This window comes from Ambystoma mexicanum, chromosome 6p, assembly GCF_040938575.1.
Source record: "Ambystoma mexicanum isolate Mex_15411 chromosome 6p, UKY_AmexF1_1, whole genome shotgun sequence".
NCBI classification, from domain to species: domain Eukaryota; kingdom Metazoa; phylum Chordata; class Amphibia; order Caudata; family Ambystomatidae; genus Ambystoma; species Ambystoma mexicanum.
In genome coordinates, this window is record NC_090935.1 from 29,817,456 (window position 1) to 29,836,918 (window position 19,463).

General features: G+C 45.5%; 1 protein-coding gene across 1 annotated transcript in view; it reads left to right on the forward strand.

Moving 5' to 3' along the window:
- LOC138510645 (vomeronasal type-2 receptor 26-like) overlaps positions 1-19,463 on the forward strand; it is a 219,785-nt gene that overhangs the window by 166,933 nt on the left and 33,389 nt on the right. Inside the window, exon 3 of the mRNA XM_069626433.1 lies at positions 9,388-9,511. Coding sequence (XP_069482534.1) covers positions 9,388-9,511 — 124 coding nt within the window. The remainder of the gene's footprint in view (positions 1-9,387; positions 9,512-19,463) is intronic.

The following is a 19,463-nucleotide window of genomic DNA, read 5'->3' on the forward strand; positions in this document are numbered from 1 at the left end:
TTGGTGACAGGGAGTTCCACTACCTCATCCTCTTCGTTCTCTTGATCCCCTTCTGTATTTTCCAGCCTGTTTCCCTCTTCAGGCCCTCCAGATGACGGTGGTGGTGTTGGGGGCACAGGATATCAGATGCGCATGCACCCAGGTGTCCGTAGGAAAACGCTGGGGCCCCTGAACTAATTTAAAGTGCGTCACGACTTTTCAGACATCTCCAGACAGGCACAGTGTTTGGGGCCACAGGATATCAAATGCGCATGTGCACAGGTGTCCACAGGACATGGGTGGGGCCCCAGAACTTTATAAAAGTGCACCATGACTTTGAGGACATCTCCAGGCAGGCGCACCTTGCGGGGGCACCACCATTTTTGTTGTGGACAGCCCGGACAGTCGTGATGTCTGAGGCCTCCAAATGGGGCTTTTTAAAAAACACACACACCCACAGTACAAACATACATATTTATTAGGACACAGAAATACACTCAATTAGGAAAGGGAAGGGGAAGCAGAATGGGAAACATGAATGTGGGACATGGGGGGGTTGGGGTTTTCTACAGACTGTTCATGAGGGGAGGAAGGGATTGAGGTTTCATCGTAGCCTCTTTGATTGAAGGAATTTGGTGGGGATGATTGGCTGGGACAGGGAGAAGGGTCACAGGTACAAGTAGGGCCGTGGTATTGAATTTTGTCGTTAATATGACTTTTAACAAATGTCATTAACTGTACAAAATTATTGTTTAATTCATCAATTTTTGCCGACAGATCCAAAAGTTAATTTGCTGCATTTTGAATTAGGGGCAGTCTGTGCCCATCTTCTTGGTCATTTAGTGGAAATTCTGAGCCACTTTCTTCATTTGCACTATGTACTGTTAAAAAGTAAAACAAGTTTTGGTGACATGTGAAACAATTTACATCACTTTTTATTCTGTATCAGAGGTATTTCCTTCACTCATTTCATCATGGGGGATCATTTTCTTCTAACCACTCGAGGGTGCTTGCCATTTCTGTTTAAAGAAAACAATACTGCTATTTCTTACAAGTCATGTGCATACAACAAACTCTAATTTTAGAAGCAGGAAATTTAGTGCACTTATTACTTTTTGTAAGGGTTTATTCAGAGTAGCATGCAGTTGCTTCTGAGTATGTATGCAAGGTTGCACTGAGGTAATACTGTTAGATGCACAGTTCACTTGTGTGCTTGGTCCATTCCATTATGTTGTGCAACCTGCGAAATTGCACTTCTGGTTTCATAAGTACAGAATGTGTGTACATATTTAATTGTTGAATGTGCTACATATATCTGTTGTACTTTCTTTGTTGCAAGATATAATAATGCTTGCGGACAGTCGCCCAGTCCACGGACTCTGTGGATATCATGCTGAGGCCAGGGGGCTCAATATGATGTAAGGGGTCATGTAGAAAATTAAGGGTATCCTGGTAAAAACCCATGCAATTCAGTGAAAAAACTTTGTGAAAGGGACGTTAAGGTAAAGTTGCACTAATAAAACACTATCAAATTCAGTGAAACAACTTTGTTAAAGGGATGTTATGGTTAAGTTGCACTGATAAAAACCTAACAAATTCAGTGAAAAAACGTTGTTAAAGGGACGTTATGGTTAAATCACACAACACTCTAAAACAATGTTGTTTAGATGAGTACATACTTTAATAGATAAAGTATTCATGATAGGTCTCCCGATCACTCCTGACATTTCTTTACCAACATTATAATCTCAACCCCTTGTAGGGGCTTTTCATCAAAATGTATTTAATGTGTGATGTCATCAGTGATGTCATCAATGACATGTGTGATGTCATCTTTGATGTCATGGGTGTTAGTCTTAGCAGTGCACAGTGGTGGCATGAGTTATGGTTGCTTAGCTTACCATAACTGGCGATTTTCTGGATTTTTTTGATTTTACTTGTAACCGTAATATCCCTTTAACAAAGTTTTCCTATTGAATTTGTTAGGTTTATACATACATCTTCATTTAGGTATAAAGGGTTATAATGTCAGGGGAAGTCCAGGAGAACTCCCTCTGCCCACCAAAAAGAAGTCAAAAGAACAAAGCAAAAGTTTGAGCGGCCCCAATATGTGGCCCTAGAATCCCTGAAAATAGGATATCTGACTTAACAGTGGCCAGCCGCATTTACAAGGAACGACCTGTGCTTAATTCGATTAAGGTGTTCTCTATGATAAAGCGTGTAACAGTATTAGACAGGGTGTAATTATTTCCACCTTTCTTGCTGCTCAAAGTGCCCCCCCCTCCTCTCTTGGCAACGCCTATTGAGGTACATATAGAGCACCTACCATCTTTGAAGGCTGTCCTGCAAATGCACAGAATAGGCCTGCTCTAGCAGAGCTTTGTGGCTATTGCTATGATGGCTTACCTGCACCGCATGCACAGCATAGGCCTGCTCTCGCAGAGCTGTGTGGCTATTGCTAGGATGGCTTAACTGCACCGCATGCACAGCATAGGCCTGCTCTCGCAGAGCTGTGTGGCTATTGCTAGGTTGGCTTAACTGCACCCCATGCACAGCATAGGCCTGCTTTAGCAGAGCTGTGTGGCTATTGCTAGGTTGGCTTACCTGCACCGCATGCACTGCATAGGCCTGCTCTCGCAGAGCTGTGTGGCTATTGCTAGGATGGCTTAACTGCACCGCATGCACAGCATAGGCCTGCTTTAGCAGAGCTGTGTGGCTATTGCTAGGTTGGCTTAACTGCACTGCATGCATAGCATAGGCCTGCTTTAGCAGAGCTGTGTGGCTATTGCTAGGTTGGCTTAACTGCACCACATGCACAGCATAGGCCTGCTCTAGCAGAGCTTTGTGGCTATTGCTAGAATGGCTTAACTGCACCACATGCACAGCATAATCCTGCTCCATCAGATCTTCGTGGCTCTTGCTAGGATGGCTTAAGCACACATGGATGGTATAGGCCGCATAGTTTCATGGCTATTGCTATGATTTATTTATTTATTTATTTATTTATTAACAATCCTTATATCTTCGCACCACACGCCCGAGGGCCTCAGGGCTCACTAATGGAAAACAAACACTGACAGACAACCGAGACAAATAGCATTATGGAAGTGAGAGGGGGGAATCCATGGCAGAACTGTGGACAAAATCCTGAATGGCACAATTCCCTAATCGGGCACAAGATTTAACAGGAGAGTCTTCACCTCCTTTTTGAACTTGGCTGTGTTATCCACGGCTTTGAGCTCAGGTGGGAGCATATTCCAGCGATCGGGGCCTTGTACGTTAAAGCTGCGGCCACCAGCTTTCACCAGTTGAAATCTAGGTTTAACCAGCCTCTTGTGATATGGTGGCCTGAGAGGAAGGGCAGAGGTCTGAAGTTGAAGACGGGTTCCCAGGTAACGGTGTGCCGTATTCATGACGCATTTATGTGTACAGGTCAGAACCTTGTGTCTTATTCTCTACTTTACCGGGAGCCAGTGTAGGCTGGGCCTAACTGCCGTAACATGCGCATGCCTGGAGACCCCTGAAACAGCCTTCACTGCCCAATTCTGAGAGACCTGCAGCGCTGCTATGGAGTAGTGGGCACAGCAATTAAGTAGGCTATTGCAATAATCTAAGCGCGTATTGATGAGAACAGATGCCAGGGTGGCTAGGTTCTCTTGCATGAGAAAAGGGCGAATGAGCCAGAGAAGCTTTGTGATCAGCCCACATGCAACCTGATGTGTCATGGACAAGTCGGACTCCAGAACAAGGCCAAGGGTTTTTACCCTCTCAGCTGCTGGGACCAAGGTACCCATGAGCAGGAACTGACTATATTCGGTTGGCAGGGATTTTCGTTTTGCTGTTGTTGCAACAATGAGAAGCTCAGTTTTTTTGGGCCTTTAAAACCAGGAAGTTAGACGCCACCCATGTGTGGATCGCTCTATAGATGGTATTCAGTTTTGTTGCATCCTCAGTGTGCAAGCCCACTAGTTTGACGGTCACCTGTGTATCATCAGCATAGTTGGCCTCGTGGCCAGGATGGCTTAACTGTTCTGCATGCACGGCATAGGACTACTCCAACAGAGCTTCGTGGCTATTGCTAGGATGGCTTAACGTTGCTGCATTCACGGCATAGGCCTGCTCCAACAGAGCTTCGTGGCTATTGCTAGGATGGCTTAACTGTACTGCATGCACGGCATAGGCCTGCTCCAGCAGAGCTTAGTGGCTATTGCTAAGGTGCCTTAACTACACTGCATACACATCATAGGTCTGTGCCAGCAGAGCTTTGTGGCTCTTTCTAGGATGGCTTAACCACACATACACGGCATAAGCATCTCCAGCAGAGCTTCTTGCCTCTTGCTAGGATGGCTTAGCAATGATAATAATAGTAATAATTTGGCGTTTATATAGCGCTACAACCCCTCCGGTATCTGAGCGCAGCTTATTATTACCCATGGTGTGTGGTGCTCATTTATAGACCTCTGAAGGATAAAAGGCAGAGTTTTGCCCTTCCAGGATTTGAACCTGTGATGGCAGGCTCTGCACGGATGTCAAAGCGAGCACTCTACTCTCTGTGCTATCTGACCACCTTAACCACACATACCCGGCATAGGCCTGCTCGAGAAGAGCTGCATGGCTATTGCTAGGATGACTTAACTGCACTGCATGCACAGCATAGGCCTGCTCCAACAGAGCTCAGTGGCTATTGCTAGGATGGCTTAACTGCACTGTGTGCACGGCATAGCCCTGCTTCAACAGAGTTTCGTGGCTATTGCTAGGATGGCTTCAGTGCACCGAATGCACAGCATAGGCCTGCCCCAGGGGAGTTTTGTGGCTCTTGATAGGATGACTTAACCACACATGCACGCCATAGGCCTGCACCAGCAGAGCTTTATGGCTATTGCTAGGATGGCTTTCCCACACCAAATGCATGGCATAGCAATAGGCCTGCTCCTTTAGAGCTCCATGGCTATTTCTAGGATGCCTAAACTGCAATGCATGCACGGCATAGGCCTGCTCCAGCAGAGATTTGTGGCTATTGTTAGGATGCCTAAACTGCACCACATGCACGGCATAGGCCTGCTCTAGCAGAGCTTTGTGGCTATTGCTAGGATGGCTTAACTGCACTGTATGCACGGCATAGCCCTGCTTCAACAGAGTTTCGTGGCTATTGCTAGGATGGCTTCAGTGCACCGAATGCACAGCATAGGCCTGCCCCAGGGGAGTTTTGTGGCTCTTGATAGGATGACTTAACCACACATGCACGCCATAGGCCTGCACCAGCAGAGCTTTATGGCTATTGCTAGGATGGCTTTCCCACACCAAATGCATGGCATAGCAATAGGCCTGCTCCTTTAGAGCTCCATGGCTATTTCTAGGATGCCTAAACTGCAATGCATGCACGGCATAGGCCTGCTCCAGCAGAGATTTGTGGCTATTGTTAGGATGCCTAAACTGCACCACATGCACGGCATAGGCCTGCTCTAGCAGAGCTTTGTGGCTATTGCTAGGATGGCTTAACTGCACTGTATGCACGGCATAGCCCTGCTTCAACAGAGTTTCGTGGCTATTGCTAGGATGGCTTCAGTGCACCGAATGCACAGCATAGGCCTGCCCCAGGGGAGTTTTGTGGCTCTTGATAGGATGACTTAACCACACATGCACGCCATAGGCCTGCACCAGCAGAGCTTTATGGCTATTGCTAGGATGGCTTTCCCACACCAAATGCATGGCATAGCAATAGGCCTGCTCCTTTAGAGCTCCATGGCTATTTCTAGGATGCCTAAACTGCAATGCATGCACGGCATAGGCCTGCTCCAGCAGAGATTTGTGGCTATTGTTAGGATGCCTAAACTGCACCACATGCACGGCATAGGCCTGCTCTAGCAGAGCTTTGTGGCTATTGCTAGGATGGCTTAACTGCACTGTATGCACGGCATAGCCCTGCTTCAACAGAGTTTCGTGGCTATTGCTAGGATGGCTTCAGTGCACCGAATGCACAGCATAGGCCTGCCCCAGGGGAGTTTTGTGGCTCTTGATAGGATGACTTAACCACACATGCACGCCATAGGCCTGCACCAGCAGAGCTTTATGGCTATTGCTAGGATGGCTTTCCCACACCAAATGCATGGCATAGCAATAGGCCTGCTCCTTTAGAGCTCCATGGCTATTTCTAGGATGCCTAAACTGCAATGCATGCACGGCATAGGCCTGCTCCAGCAGAGATTTGTGGCTATTGTTAGGATGCCTAAACTGCACCACATGCACGGCATAGGCCTGCTCTAGCAGAGCTTTGTGGCTATTGCTAGGATGGCTTAACTGCACTGTATGCACGGCATAGCCCTGCTTCAACAGAGTTTCGTGGCTATTGCTAGGATGGCTTCAGTGCACCGAATGCACAGCATAGGCCTGCCCCAGGGGAGTTTTGTGGCTCTTGATAGGATGACTTAACCACACATGCACGCCATAGGCCTGCTCTAGCAGAGCTTTGTGGCTATTGCTAGGATGGCTTAACTGCACTGCATGCACAGCATAGGCCTGCTCCAACAGAGCTCAGTGGCTATTGCTAGGATGGCTTAACTGCACTGTGTGCACGGCATAGCCCTGCTTCAACAGAGTTTCGTGGCTATTGCTAGGATGGCTTCAGTGCACTGAATGCACAGCATAGGCCTGCCCCAGGGGAGTTTTGTGGCTCTTGATAGGATGACTTAACCACACATGCACGCCATAGGCCTGCACCAGCAGAGCTTTATGGCTATTGCTAGGATGGCTTTCCCACACCAAATGCATGACATAGCAATAGGCCTGCTCCTTTAGAGCTCCATGGCTATTTCTAGGATGCCTAAACTGCAATGCATGCACGGCATAGGCCTGCTCCAGCAGAGATTTGTGGCTATTGTTAGGATGCCTAAACTGCACCACATGCACGGCATAGGCCTGCTCTAGCAGAGCTTTGTGGCTATTGCTAGTGTTGATCTAGAATATACGCTGGACTGTCAATGAGTTGTCATGAGCTCATTTCAGACTTACAGATCCAAATTTCAGATAGATATATCCATTATATCCACATTGTTATGACGCATTGAAAGCCACATTTTGTATGCATTTGCTAGAGAAATGGTCATATGAAGGGCTTGCTTAGATATGTTATTGCCATGTTTGCATTAGACCCACATATGTATGCACTTAGAATGCACATTGATCCACTTTATGTAGTGCTTGAAGAGACATGCTCGGAGCTAGGCACTAGAGAAAGCATGAGGCCTGTGCCATTCTGTGACACAGACACACTGGAAGCTGTTTGTTTCCACAGAAGAGTTGTTTATGGTAAACTGAGTTTGAATAATGTCAACAGATAAGAGGTTGCTTTTGCCCTAGTAGAAGCAAATAAGAAGGAAGCTTATCAGGCCTTGTTCGCAGACAGCAAAAAGGTGGGGAATGGAGTGGCTTTGAACAGTTTGCAGTAGAGAAAGCTGAAGCTGAGAATGGGAGGATGGTAGGAATTTCACAAGAGAGAGAAGGCCATGTGCGCAGACACGATGTGCAGTTCTGAATGCGGTTACATCCTGTTTGAAATGTCACAGTGACTAGAACATTAGCCTATGCCACTAGACTTATTGGCACTGCCTGCTTTTAGAAAATGCTCGCAGAGAGAATGCTCAGCTATGAGTTTAGACATGTTACCATAGAGAGGTATGTACGTCATTTAACACTACAACCAGGGGTGAGGTTTTGCAGCCATTAGAGCATTGGGGAGCGAATTGGGATGCAGCTTCGGATTATTTTGGGAGAGCAGATTCAGAGCAGAGTTTGTAAGCAGACTGGGAGATCGAGATCAGCTTGGCAGAGGCTTGATGCACGAGGAGACAGAAAGAGGCCTTGTTCGAGGCTTGCTGAAAACTGTCTAGATGAGATTGGACACATTTGAGATGGGACGCAGTGGGGAAGACTGTTCGCTTGAACAGGGAAGTATTGTTGGGAGCGAGGCCTACTGATTAGACTGTTTGTTAAGACACGTGGGGAATTAGCACACACTGGGAGAGAGGTATGACACACTGATTGAAGGGGAGATTCATCAGGCAGGGATTGTCTCATTAGAGAGAGTGCTGATGTGTGTGATGACAGAGAAAGAAATGCTGACGCTTGCCACATGTTGCTATTAGCCACACTTTGTTGTTAGCATTGGTAATTAGGCTGCTTGCATAGAATGTTGCAGTAGTTACCCATGCCAAAAGGGTTGCACATTTGTTTGTTTTGCTAGCACTGTTTTATCATGCACACTGCTATGCATGAATAAATGTTTCTATTGTCATTGAGACCGACTTCTGTGTTTTCTTTTCGTATCTATGTTATCTCATTTTGTGTCTATTCTTAGTGTTTTGCTTTGTTTGTGTGCAGAGCAATTTTGAAGTAACACAGTGCACACCCCCTGAAATATAGTTTGCAGTCTCACAATTTGTTGCAATAATGTGGGGGCCAGATTGGTCCACCCCCCCTTGATAGTTGCAGAACTAACACTAGGATGGCTTCACCACACATGCATTTCCTAATGGTGTAGCCATTCCAGGGAGAAGTGGCTTGTGCATGTGATTTGGTTGTTTGGATACTCAGCAAAATGTTTGGTAAACTAATTTCTTGTTTGTCTAGTGACTGTTAAGACACCCCCGTACCCCTTATAAATTGGACAGCCCCTGCCTCTCTGTGGTCCTCCTACTGTTACTCTATAGGCTGTCTCTCAGAGGGAGGGGTTTTCAGCAACTCATTGAGGAGCCTCTCTTGAGTCCCATTGCACCAATGGGGTCTTACAGGCTGAAAGCACTTAACAGTGGTAGAGTATTCATTTAAAGAGACAGTGGCACATTTCTGGTTTACTGTGATGAGCACCTGCTAACTAACTGGGGATAGTGGGGGACCCACCCACACCGTCCCATGAGGCAGCGTTGCTTAGCTGATAGTGGTACATGGCACCCATAGGTACCCCACCACTTAACGAGGCATGGAGCTCTCAAAGATGGACTCAAGAACACAGATTACCAGTGTTTACCAGTAGTCCATAACTATTTCTTTCACACAAAGATGTATGCCTCTTTGCCAAATCTGAGATATTAAACTATGATCATTGATTAAGCGGGCCCTCTTTTTCTAAAGACATGGGCAGCTGGGACTGTAGGCGTCTCTTTGTAATGAGGGAACTCATGACTGTGCATCAGAACCCGGGGAAGATGCTTTGGCTATTTGTGGTCCCTAAGTAGGGCTTTTTTAGCTGCCTTGTCATGTGACCTGCCCATCCGTGGCTAGAGAGCTACAGTGACACTTGTCATCAGACCTGTCCCCCTTCTTTCTTTCATGAAATGCCTGCTTTCCCACATGTGATGGGTCTCTCAGCTCTAATATGTCGCCTTCATTCTTTCTTTCTTTCTTTCTCCTCAGATCCCCCGCTCCGCCTGCTCTGAGAGCTGCCTCCCTGGGTTCCGCAAAGCCCCCATAGAAGGCAAGCCCACCTGCTGCTATTACTGTGTGCCCTGTGCAGAAGGAGAGTTTGCAAACAGCACAGGTGAGTGATCACATTGCCTCTGAGCCTGCCCTTGCATGTGTGTACTACTCAATAGTCTGAACAGCACAGGTGAGTGATCACATGGCCTCTGAGCCTGCCCTTGCAGGTGTGTACTACTCAATAGTCTAGACAGCACAGGTGAGTGATCACATGGCCTCTGAGCCTGCCCTTGCAGGTGTGTGATACTCAATAGTCTAAACAGCACAGGTGAGTGATCACATTGCCTTTGAGCCTGCCCTTGCATGTGTGTACTACTCAATAGTCTTAACAGCACAGGTGAGTGATCACATAGCCTCTGAGTCTGTCCTTGCAGGTGTGTACTACTCAATAGTCTAAACAGCACAGGTGAGTGATCACATGCCCTCTGAGCCTGTCCTTGCCGGTGTGTGCTACTCAATAGTCTAAACAGCACAGGTGAGTGATCACATGGCCTCTGAGCCTGCCCTTGCAGGTGTGTGAGACTCAATAGTCTAAACAGCACAGGTGAGTGATCACATTGCCTTTGAGCCTGCCCTTGCATGTGTGTACTACTCAATAGTCTTAACAGCACAGGTGAGTGATCACATAGCCTCTGAGTCTGTCCTTGCAGGTGTGTACTACTCAATAGTCTAAACAGCACAGGTGAGTGATCACATGCCCTCTGAGCCTGTCTTTGCAGGTGTGTACTACTCAATAGTCTAAACAGCACAAGTGAGTGATCGCATGGCCTCTGAGCCTGCCCTTGCAGGTGTGTGCTACTCAATAGCCTAAACAGCACAGGCGAGTGATCGCATGGCCTCTGAGCCTGCCCTTGCAGGTGTGTACTACTCAAAAGCCTAAACAGCACAGGTGAGTGATCGCATGGCCTCTGAGCCTGCCCTTGCAGGTGTGTACTACTCAAAAGCCTAAACAGCACAGGTGAGTGATCACATTGCCTCTGAGCCTGCCCTTGCAGGTGTGTACTGCTTAATAGTCTAAACAGCACAGATGAGTGATCACATAATAAATAGTGTAAACATCACGGGCGAGTGATCACATGGCCTCTGAGCCTGCCTTGCAGGTGTGCACTACTTAATAGTCTAAACAGCACAGGCGAGTGATCACATGGCCTCTGAGCCTGCCCTTGCCGGTGTGTACTACTTAATAGTCTAAACAGCACAGGCGAGTGATCACATGGCCTCTGAGCCTGCCCTTGCAGGTGTGTACTGCTTAATAGTCTAAACAGCACAGATGAGTGATCACATAATAAATAGTGTAAACATCACGGGCGAGTGATCACATGACCTCTGAGCCTGCCCTTGCAGGTGTGCACTACTTAATAGTCTAAACAGCACAGGCGAGTGATCACATGGCCTCTGAGCCTGCCCTTCCGGTGTGTACTACTTAATAGTCTAAACAGCACAGGCGAGTGATCACATGGCCTCTGAGCCTGCCCTTGCAGGTGTGTACTACTTAATAGTCTAAACAGCACATGTGAGTGATCACATGGCCTCTGAGCCTGCCCTTGCAGGTGTGTACTACTCAATAGTCTAAAAAGCACAGGTGAGTAATCACAGGGCCTCTGAGCCTGCTCTTGCAGGTGTGTACTAGTCAATAGTCTAAACAGCACAGATGAGTGATCACATGGCATCTGAGCCTGTACTTGAAGGTGTGTACTACTTAATAGTCTAAACAGCACATGTGAGTGACCACATGGCCTCTGAGCTAGACCTATCAATACACCAAAGGACCCCAAAAGAGGTTGAATTCTAAACATTATTCAAAGAGTTCCATGTGAATATGTCTCCTGAAAAAAGTCAGCAGGGAGGCACATTTCTTTTCCTAAACCCTAAAATACTTCCCCAAATATTCTAGGAGGGGTGTCATTTACGATTATATATTCTAATCCTAGAATATTTGGGGAAAGTGTTTGAGTTTATTGAGGGTTCATATTCGGGGAAATGTCACCCCCGGTGTGATTTCCCTTGACAAGATTTTCACTGGATACCATTCAAAGAAATAGCCAGTTCAGTAGGAGTGCACATACAATAATCACCCAGCGCTTATAAAGGTACAAGAATAAATGCTGCAAAACCAGCATAACATTAATACTACGATATGGCATGCAGAGCCGAGCGTGTCACACCTTCTCCTGTGACACGAACTGTCGTAAACACAGATAGACCCCTATGATTACAACTTACAGAAACAGTATACGATGCAATATCGAGAAAATACTTACAATAACTTATAGACAAATCCCTCCCACTGATGGATCAAAAAAACACAATTGAACAAACTAATCAGATAATTGGACGTTGCAATACCTCCTTACCTATATCCGGCTCCTATTAGCCCAACACGAATGATCACATTCTTAACAGGCAGATTTCTGCATTGCGTGAGAGTGCCATCTTGTTTTGGAGAGTTTATATAGTTGCCATGGCGTTGGACGTTCACGTCCCACGTCATTCTTTCTGCATTGCCAAATCCCTAATGCTAATCCCAAATCATTAATGGGATTTCTTAACATCCACTATACCTTCCTTAACAGTCTGAGACATAGGGAAAATGTGCGAGCACTAAGGAGCTTCAAGGGTGAATGAACCAGAAAGGGTTCACTTTCCACCTCACGCGTCTGCCGTTTCACTCACTTTCTATCTCCATTACGCATTCCTGATTTTTCACATCCAAAATTATAAAGGCTGATCCTCAGATGGCTAGCATTTGATCAAAGACTAATGTCATCACATGCATCAGGCTGCAAACTCACACATTACCTGGATGCAATTTAATGACCCTGCTGAATCCTAAATACCATATTCCATCTTACTAAAGTGCCTACCACGCTCTGGATACAATTTTGTGACAAACAAAACACCCTCTGACTGTACTTTTCGTGGCCATTGTCCTGAGGCTTCTGGTTATAACCAGGAACTAAAAGCCACATTACGAAGGACCACGATGTTGGTGGACACCTGAATAGGCAACTACCTGTGTAATAGTGGCCTGAATAGATACAATTAATCAGGCCATTGATAAAGGACGTTGTTCATCAAGTCAATTTCAAATATAAACAATTATTCATGTTTCAACATATGCATGTCTTCCATGTCATACAAACCCATTTCAAATAATGAATGAATAATGAATCTATACTGAAGAATCATTTTTGCACAGAACACATGATCCTAATTCTAGACAAATCAAGAATAGAGCTTAAAGAAATTTGCTGTTTCAAACAGTCTACCTGTACAAGTTAAAGAAAACACTCCTCTAATGGTCAGAATTCAAACCATTTTGGACTGTTCTATATTTACAAGTCATTCTTGCCTCTAATCTTCAAAGCTCTTTTTTGTCTGTCTCACACTCTTGGGTCACTGGGTAGAGTTCCTAATCCAATGCATCTGATCCCTGCTTTATTGTCCATTTGATGATGTTCTTTCCAGCGCATATCTAATGGGAACCCAATATCCTCTTTCTCCAACGTATTGATGTGATCTCTGATCCTGAGCCTTAATTCCACGATTGTACTCTCTATATATGCCAATCCACACACACAGATTATGCCATAGACCACAAATTTAGTCCTGCAGTTGATAACATCTTTAACCATGACCTCCTCTTTAGTGTTAATCTTTACACTTTTGTATTCATGGGTGTATTGGCACATACTGCAATGTCAACACTTATGAAAGCCTTTTAGGTTCTTGTGCAGCCATGTTGTCATTTTTACTGATGGTTTCATGAAAGAAAGACTCAGAAAGGTTTTTAGAGTGGGTGCTCTGGAATACATAATCAATGGTTTTTCCTCTATATAATTTGTTAAATCTGGATCCAAGGTTAATAAAATGCCAATGTCTACACATGATACTGTACACTATATCCACTGAGTATTGGGTTATCATTCTTACTTTCTAATACGAGTCCTCCTCATTTCTGATCTTAGGTTGAAGCAAATCCCCTCTATTCATCTTGATACTCCTGTCCCTCGCGTTAGCTGGAACGTCCTCTTTGTAGCCCCTGTGTTTGAACCTTGTATCCAAAATGGCACATTCTTCCTTAAATGCACAACTATCTCTACCGTTTCTCCGGACTCTAACATGTTCGCCTGTTGGTATATTATTGATGACACTTTATGTATGGCAACTGGAAATCAACAACACAGAGTTCTCTTCAGTGGGTTTCCTATATGTTTTTGACATGATCCTATAGGATCGCACATTCAATGTAGTGCCCAAAAACTCAAATTGAGTCAAATTGCTGTTTCAGGTAAATTCTATACCCATATCATTACCATTAAAATAATTCACAAATTCTAAGTTGGACTATTGCAACAGCCTCTTTCTTAATCTACCTGCCTCTAATCTCCACCCTTTACAATTTATCCAGAACAGGACTGCGAGACTTGTCCTTGGCCTCAAGCCCTGGGATCGTATCTCTCCAGCTCTGAAATCTCTCCATTGGCTCCCAGTGGATGCAAGGATTAAATTCAAAACCATCTGCATGTTACACAAAGCTTTCTGGGGCCTGGGTCCAGCATACCTTCAGCTATTCCTCCGCAAATACCTCCCATCTCGAGCACTCCACTCCTCTACCTCTAACTCCCTCAGGGTCAGTCGTTTCTCAAAGAAACGAGCTGGGGGTAGATCTCTATCTTCGGCTGGGGCCTCCCTCTGGAACAGTCTCCCTGTCACTCTAAAACTGAGGAGAACCATCTCCAGTTCCGGAAGCACCTCAAAACCTTCCTCTTTGCTTCTGCCTTCTCCTCCCCTCTCCCCTGTTGATTCTACTCTCCCTCGGCACCATACACCTGTCCACCCTCTGTCCTCTGGGCCCAGGTACCTGCTCATCTTGCCACCCTCACGCACTGCCTCCGGGCCACCCCCTGCTCTGGGGTCTGTATCTGAACCCATACAGCCCTCCCCTTTTCTTCCTGCACTTTCAGACCTACATGGCCTGCTGTCATAAACCCAGCACTTGCCACTTGCTGGCTGCACTCCCATTGTTTGTTGCCTTTTTCTTTATTATTTTATTATTATTTTTGTTTTTTCCTTCTCGCTCCGCACTCTCCTTTTGTTCCCCCTTCCATGCACTTCTCCCCCTTCTCCCTCTACCCTGCACTTGCACGTTCTCAATGCCACTGGGCCTAGTAAGATCGTTGTTTTCGTTCTCCCCTGTTCCCCTTCCCTTGCCTTGTCGCGCTCTGAAACACTTGTGTATGAGCGCAGTAGAAATAAAATATCAATATCAATATCAATGAGGCCTGCCTGGGTTCCATGCCAGATAAGAAAGACATCATCAATTAATCTAGTCAAAAGTTTTATTCTTGGTCTATAGATGTTCTCTGGGTATATATACTTGCTTTTGAAAAATTACATAAAGAGGCTGGTAAGAGAGGGAGTCTAATTGGCTCCCATTGCCACACCTCGTGTTTGTCTATAAAGACACTCATCAAAGAGGAATATGTTGTTCCTCATTTAAATTCTAATATGTCCTTGATCATCATAATATGTAGCATATGTGAAGCTGATCTGGTAATACAAGTATAATCAATTGTTTTGAATGCTCAGTGGTGAAGAATTGAAGTATACAATGCACTGACGTCCAGCCACAAAACAATATTGATCCTACCATTCAACATGTTCCACCATTTGTAAGAGGAGCACTGGATTCCTCACATAGGCTGAATGTTTAGGAACCTCCTTTACTAGAATCACATCAATATATTTGGAAAACCTTTCAGTTATCCACCCTGAACCACTCACAATTGGTTTACCTTCTGGGATGGTGACAAATGTGATATGTATTTTTGGTAAAAAGTTAATTGTGGGTAGTTTAGGGTTCTCAACTGTCAGGTAATGTTTATCCTCTTCTGTGAGTAGACCTGTCCTCATCCATTTGTCAACCAAATCAGCTGCCTCTTTCTTAATAGCTTTAATGCATTTAGAAACTAGCTTTTCATTATGATCTGGTGTGTTCAAATGTGTTTTAGGCGTCTTGATATAATCGTCCCTATGCATGACCACAACAATCTCACCTTTATCTGCTGGTTTAATCAATATTTCAGCATTGCTCTTGAGTGATTCTAATGCACATCTTCTGATCTGCTAAGATTATCAATTTTTTTGGGTTTCATTGGTCCGTCTGCAATTTCTGTATGTCTTGAATAACTGCCCGTTGGGACAGATCAATTGCATTTTCAGTTCTTAAAAGCTGAGTAAATTTTGATTTGTCTTTCATTTCCTCATTTGTCAGATATTTGAATTCAGTGTTGAGATCTTGTCGGATTCTTAAATCATCCATTTCCTCGTTCCCTTCTAGGAGGCATGTTAGAACCTGAATGGCAGTGATATCTGTGATAGTGAAATCATTATCTGGTCCTTGTCTTACTGTTTTTGATGATTATGAAAAAACGTTTTCAATGTAAGTTTTCTAATACACTTGCACAGATCTATTTGTGTATTTATCCAGTTATTATTAATAGTCAGTGCAAAAGACATGCCTTTATTGAGTAGTGTTACTTCATCTTTTGTGAGACTTTTTTAGACAAATTCAATACCAAGTCCACTTCTCCCTGCTTTGGTGTCTCTGTTTCCTATAAGGAACTCATGGTGACAACAGTAAAGAAATAAAGAAGTGATCACAGTTCAAGGGTGTTTATTAAACTGTAAGTGCAGGGTGGAAAAACACCTAACCTAAACCTAAATCTAAGAAGGGAGTAAGCGTCAACCATCAAATGAAAAATAAGGCCGTCCTTGTGGTGTTTTGTCAAAGTAAAATGCCTATACTAACAAAACTATTGCTAATTCCTTACAACTCATTACAGAAAGAGTGCAGGATAGGGTATTCAAAATAAAGGAAAATGTGATCACAAATAATAAGTCAGGATGTGATTGCCTTGAGGTCTCCCTTACCCACGTTTATAGCATGGGAGAAGGTGAGACTTTGAAGCACAGCACACGCTTGAGCCTTCCCAGCACAAGCTAACATTTCCGTATCAGCTATCAAGTTCTTCGATGGTAAAGTCTCTTTGCAAAAAAAGTCTCTTGCCTTCAAGGCCTGATGCTCTCAACAAACAAACACAAATTTCTGTTCTACGAACACTTTGGGGATGGCTTCACCCCTCGGTCCCCCTCTTCTGGGTGCAGACCCCTCAGAAGCCTTATTCAACAAATGAACAAGACAGTTCCTTTCCCAGTGAACTTTGGTGATAAATTTCCACCCCTTGATCTCCGTGGGCCGGGCTCGAACCCCAGATGACAAGGGGGACACTTCCCTTCCCCTTGTCTAGCGATACTTCTCGCTTTAACAAATCTTTTTTTTTTACTTTGGTTTTTATTAGCATTTGGTAAGAGAGCAAAACAGAGCGTTGTTTTTCAACTTGCAAATGAGTCTGTAGGAGGAGCACATACTTGGGTCCCGTAGACATGCGTTGTACACCTTCACTAGACGTGCGGCCAACAGTGACCTGTATAGCTGGTAAAATGTGATAGTAAAGCCATCTCCATCCGGGGATGTGCATGCCTTCATACCCTTAATGGCCATCAAGACGTCCTCCATACTTACAAGGTACTCAAGGTCCTCCCTTTCATCTTGTGGAATCGCTGGGATGGGTAGACCCCTAATGAATGCATCTATTTGTAACTCCTCCGCCTTCCATTCCGATGTGTAGAGGTTACTATAAAACTTTGTGAATTCACTTACAATCCCCTTGGGGTCGAAGACAGGCCCACCTTCCTGTGCCCCTATAGCCCCTATCATCCTCTTCTTCCTCTCTTCCCTCAATCTTCATGCCAGGATATTGTCCGCTTTATCCCCCTTCTCATGGTATTTCTGTTTCAGGAACAGAAGCTTCTTCTCCGTGTCCTGGGTCATAATGGTCTTCAACTGAGTTTTTTTTTTTATTGGTTTATTTATAGATCAACACACAGGAGCTTATAGATACATATTACTTATAGCTTCTCAAAACATATAAAGCACAGAATTCCCTCGCCCCCACCCGCAATGTTCCACGGTGGGCACCATTCTCGAGTCTCGTACGGCCTGGTCCGGCGGCGGTGACGGATCATCCATAGAATGAAGGGGTCTGGCAATCAGGAGTGGTTTAAATGTCAGGGCTGGGAAGTTCTGATCATAATCTAGCACCGGTGCCCAAATGTCCATAAATCGATGAAGCAGTCCTGCTTTAGCTGCCGTGACCTTCTCAGCTATCAAAATATCCCAGAGCTTGACCCAGCAGAGGGTCATCAAGGGTCCTTCCGCGGATTTCCAAGTGCGGGACACCGTGATTTTGGCTGCCAGCAAAAATTGGGATATTAGAGATGCTCTCCTCCCTGATCTCGGGTATATGTCTGGCGGCGGGATCCCCAGGAGGACTTGCTCAGGCGTTAGCGGAATGGTCACCTGAGTGACGTCCTTTATAGTGGCTAGGCAGTGAGACCAGAACTCCTGTACTCTGGGGCAGGTCCACCACATATGGAAGTATGATCCGGGGAGGCCGCAGCGACGCCAGCATTGAGGATCCAGGGCCTGTTGGAAGTCATGGAGGCGCAGGGGGGGTAATACCATCGCAGAAGCAGTTTATGGGCGCACTCCCGGTTGGTGATGCAGCGGGATGCTGTGCGCGTTCTAGACCAGATGTCCACCCACGTGTGATCTTCTATGGCATGCCCAAGGTCCATCTCCCATTGGGACATATAGGAGGGCCTGGAACGGAAAGAGTAATCTTGTACCAGTTTATGAAGGGCTGAGATCTTCCCTTGGGCCGGCAGGTCGTTCACTGTTAGCTCCAGTGGAGTAAGGGGTCTTGTCGGGGGGAAATTCTGCCGGGGTCGGCCGGGCCGTCCGCAGACCTCCGGGCAGGGAGGCCCCAACTCCTCCCGTATATCCCAGATGAGATAGAGTATGAGACACACACAAGGAGCAAGGTGACTCTGCTGTTTATTTATACAAAACGGCAGGGATGGGTCAAGGAGCGTACGCGTTCGTCCTGACACACACAATCGTGGGGCTCGCAGGCCCTTTTTACTGCATTATGACGCGCTACTTGCGTCACTTCAAAAGTTAGCAAAAAACCTATCGCCACTCTTAATTGGTTGCTCGAGTGGTAGGGTTAGTATAGTACACATATAGAGAATGATATTAGTGGACAAGGTGTAGTCAGGTGGTATATCTGGGTTGTCCCTACAATTAGATACATAAGAATTGTTACATGAAGACTCCTGAGGATTGGCTAATGTTACTGACGTCTGAGATAAGAGCCCCATGTTCTGATTGGTGCACCCGTGAGCTTCCCAGCCTGGGACCACCGTTGTTCCCAGCTCTCGGTGTACCTGTGATTGCAACAACGTTTCAATATGGGTACGTGCAGACAATGTGAGGATTTATTCATAGGTGGAAGGCTGACCGCTCCCACTGTAGCAGATGTCCATTGAGCCTTTCAAGTGTATTGGCCTGTGTCTCGTAGCGAGGGACCCAGACGCCTTTTTTCTCCTGGGCTTTGGCATCTCGTCAGGTTCGGCTTGGTCACGTGGGGAGGGACCGTGAAAGAGGCAGAATTCTGCACAATTAATATTGCTTTTTCTACTGCGCGTCTGGTTTAATTTGCCGGCGTGACTTTAACGTTGGTGCGCGGGGTGCGAGGTTACAACATCGTGCCTTTGATGATTTGTTCTTGGACTGTGAGTTTGCAACATTACGACCTTGGCTGGTTGCTCCACTGGGTTCTTTCTGCAGGATCAGCAACCTGACTCGTGCTTTGTTAATGTCCACGGGAGCTCTTGGTTGAGGCCTACTTGGGCCTGGTGCATAATTAGTCCGTTTGGTGCATAGGTGCTTTTAGGTTATAATAGCATATATTTCCATGACCAGTATCGTGTTTCCATTATACCTCTATGGTGGTAATGGGTTTCAAGAGAAGCGTGAGCAAGCGTTATAAATGAGCTCATGATGCGTCTTGCGTTTCTGCATTCTGAAAGCCTATATAAAAATA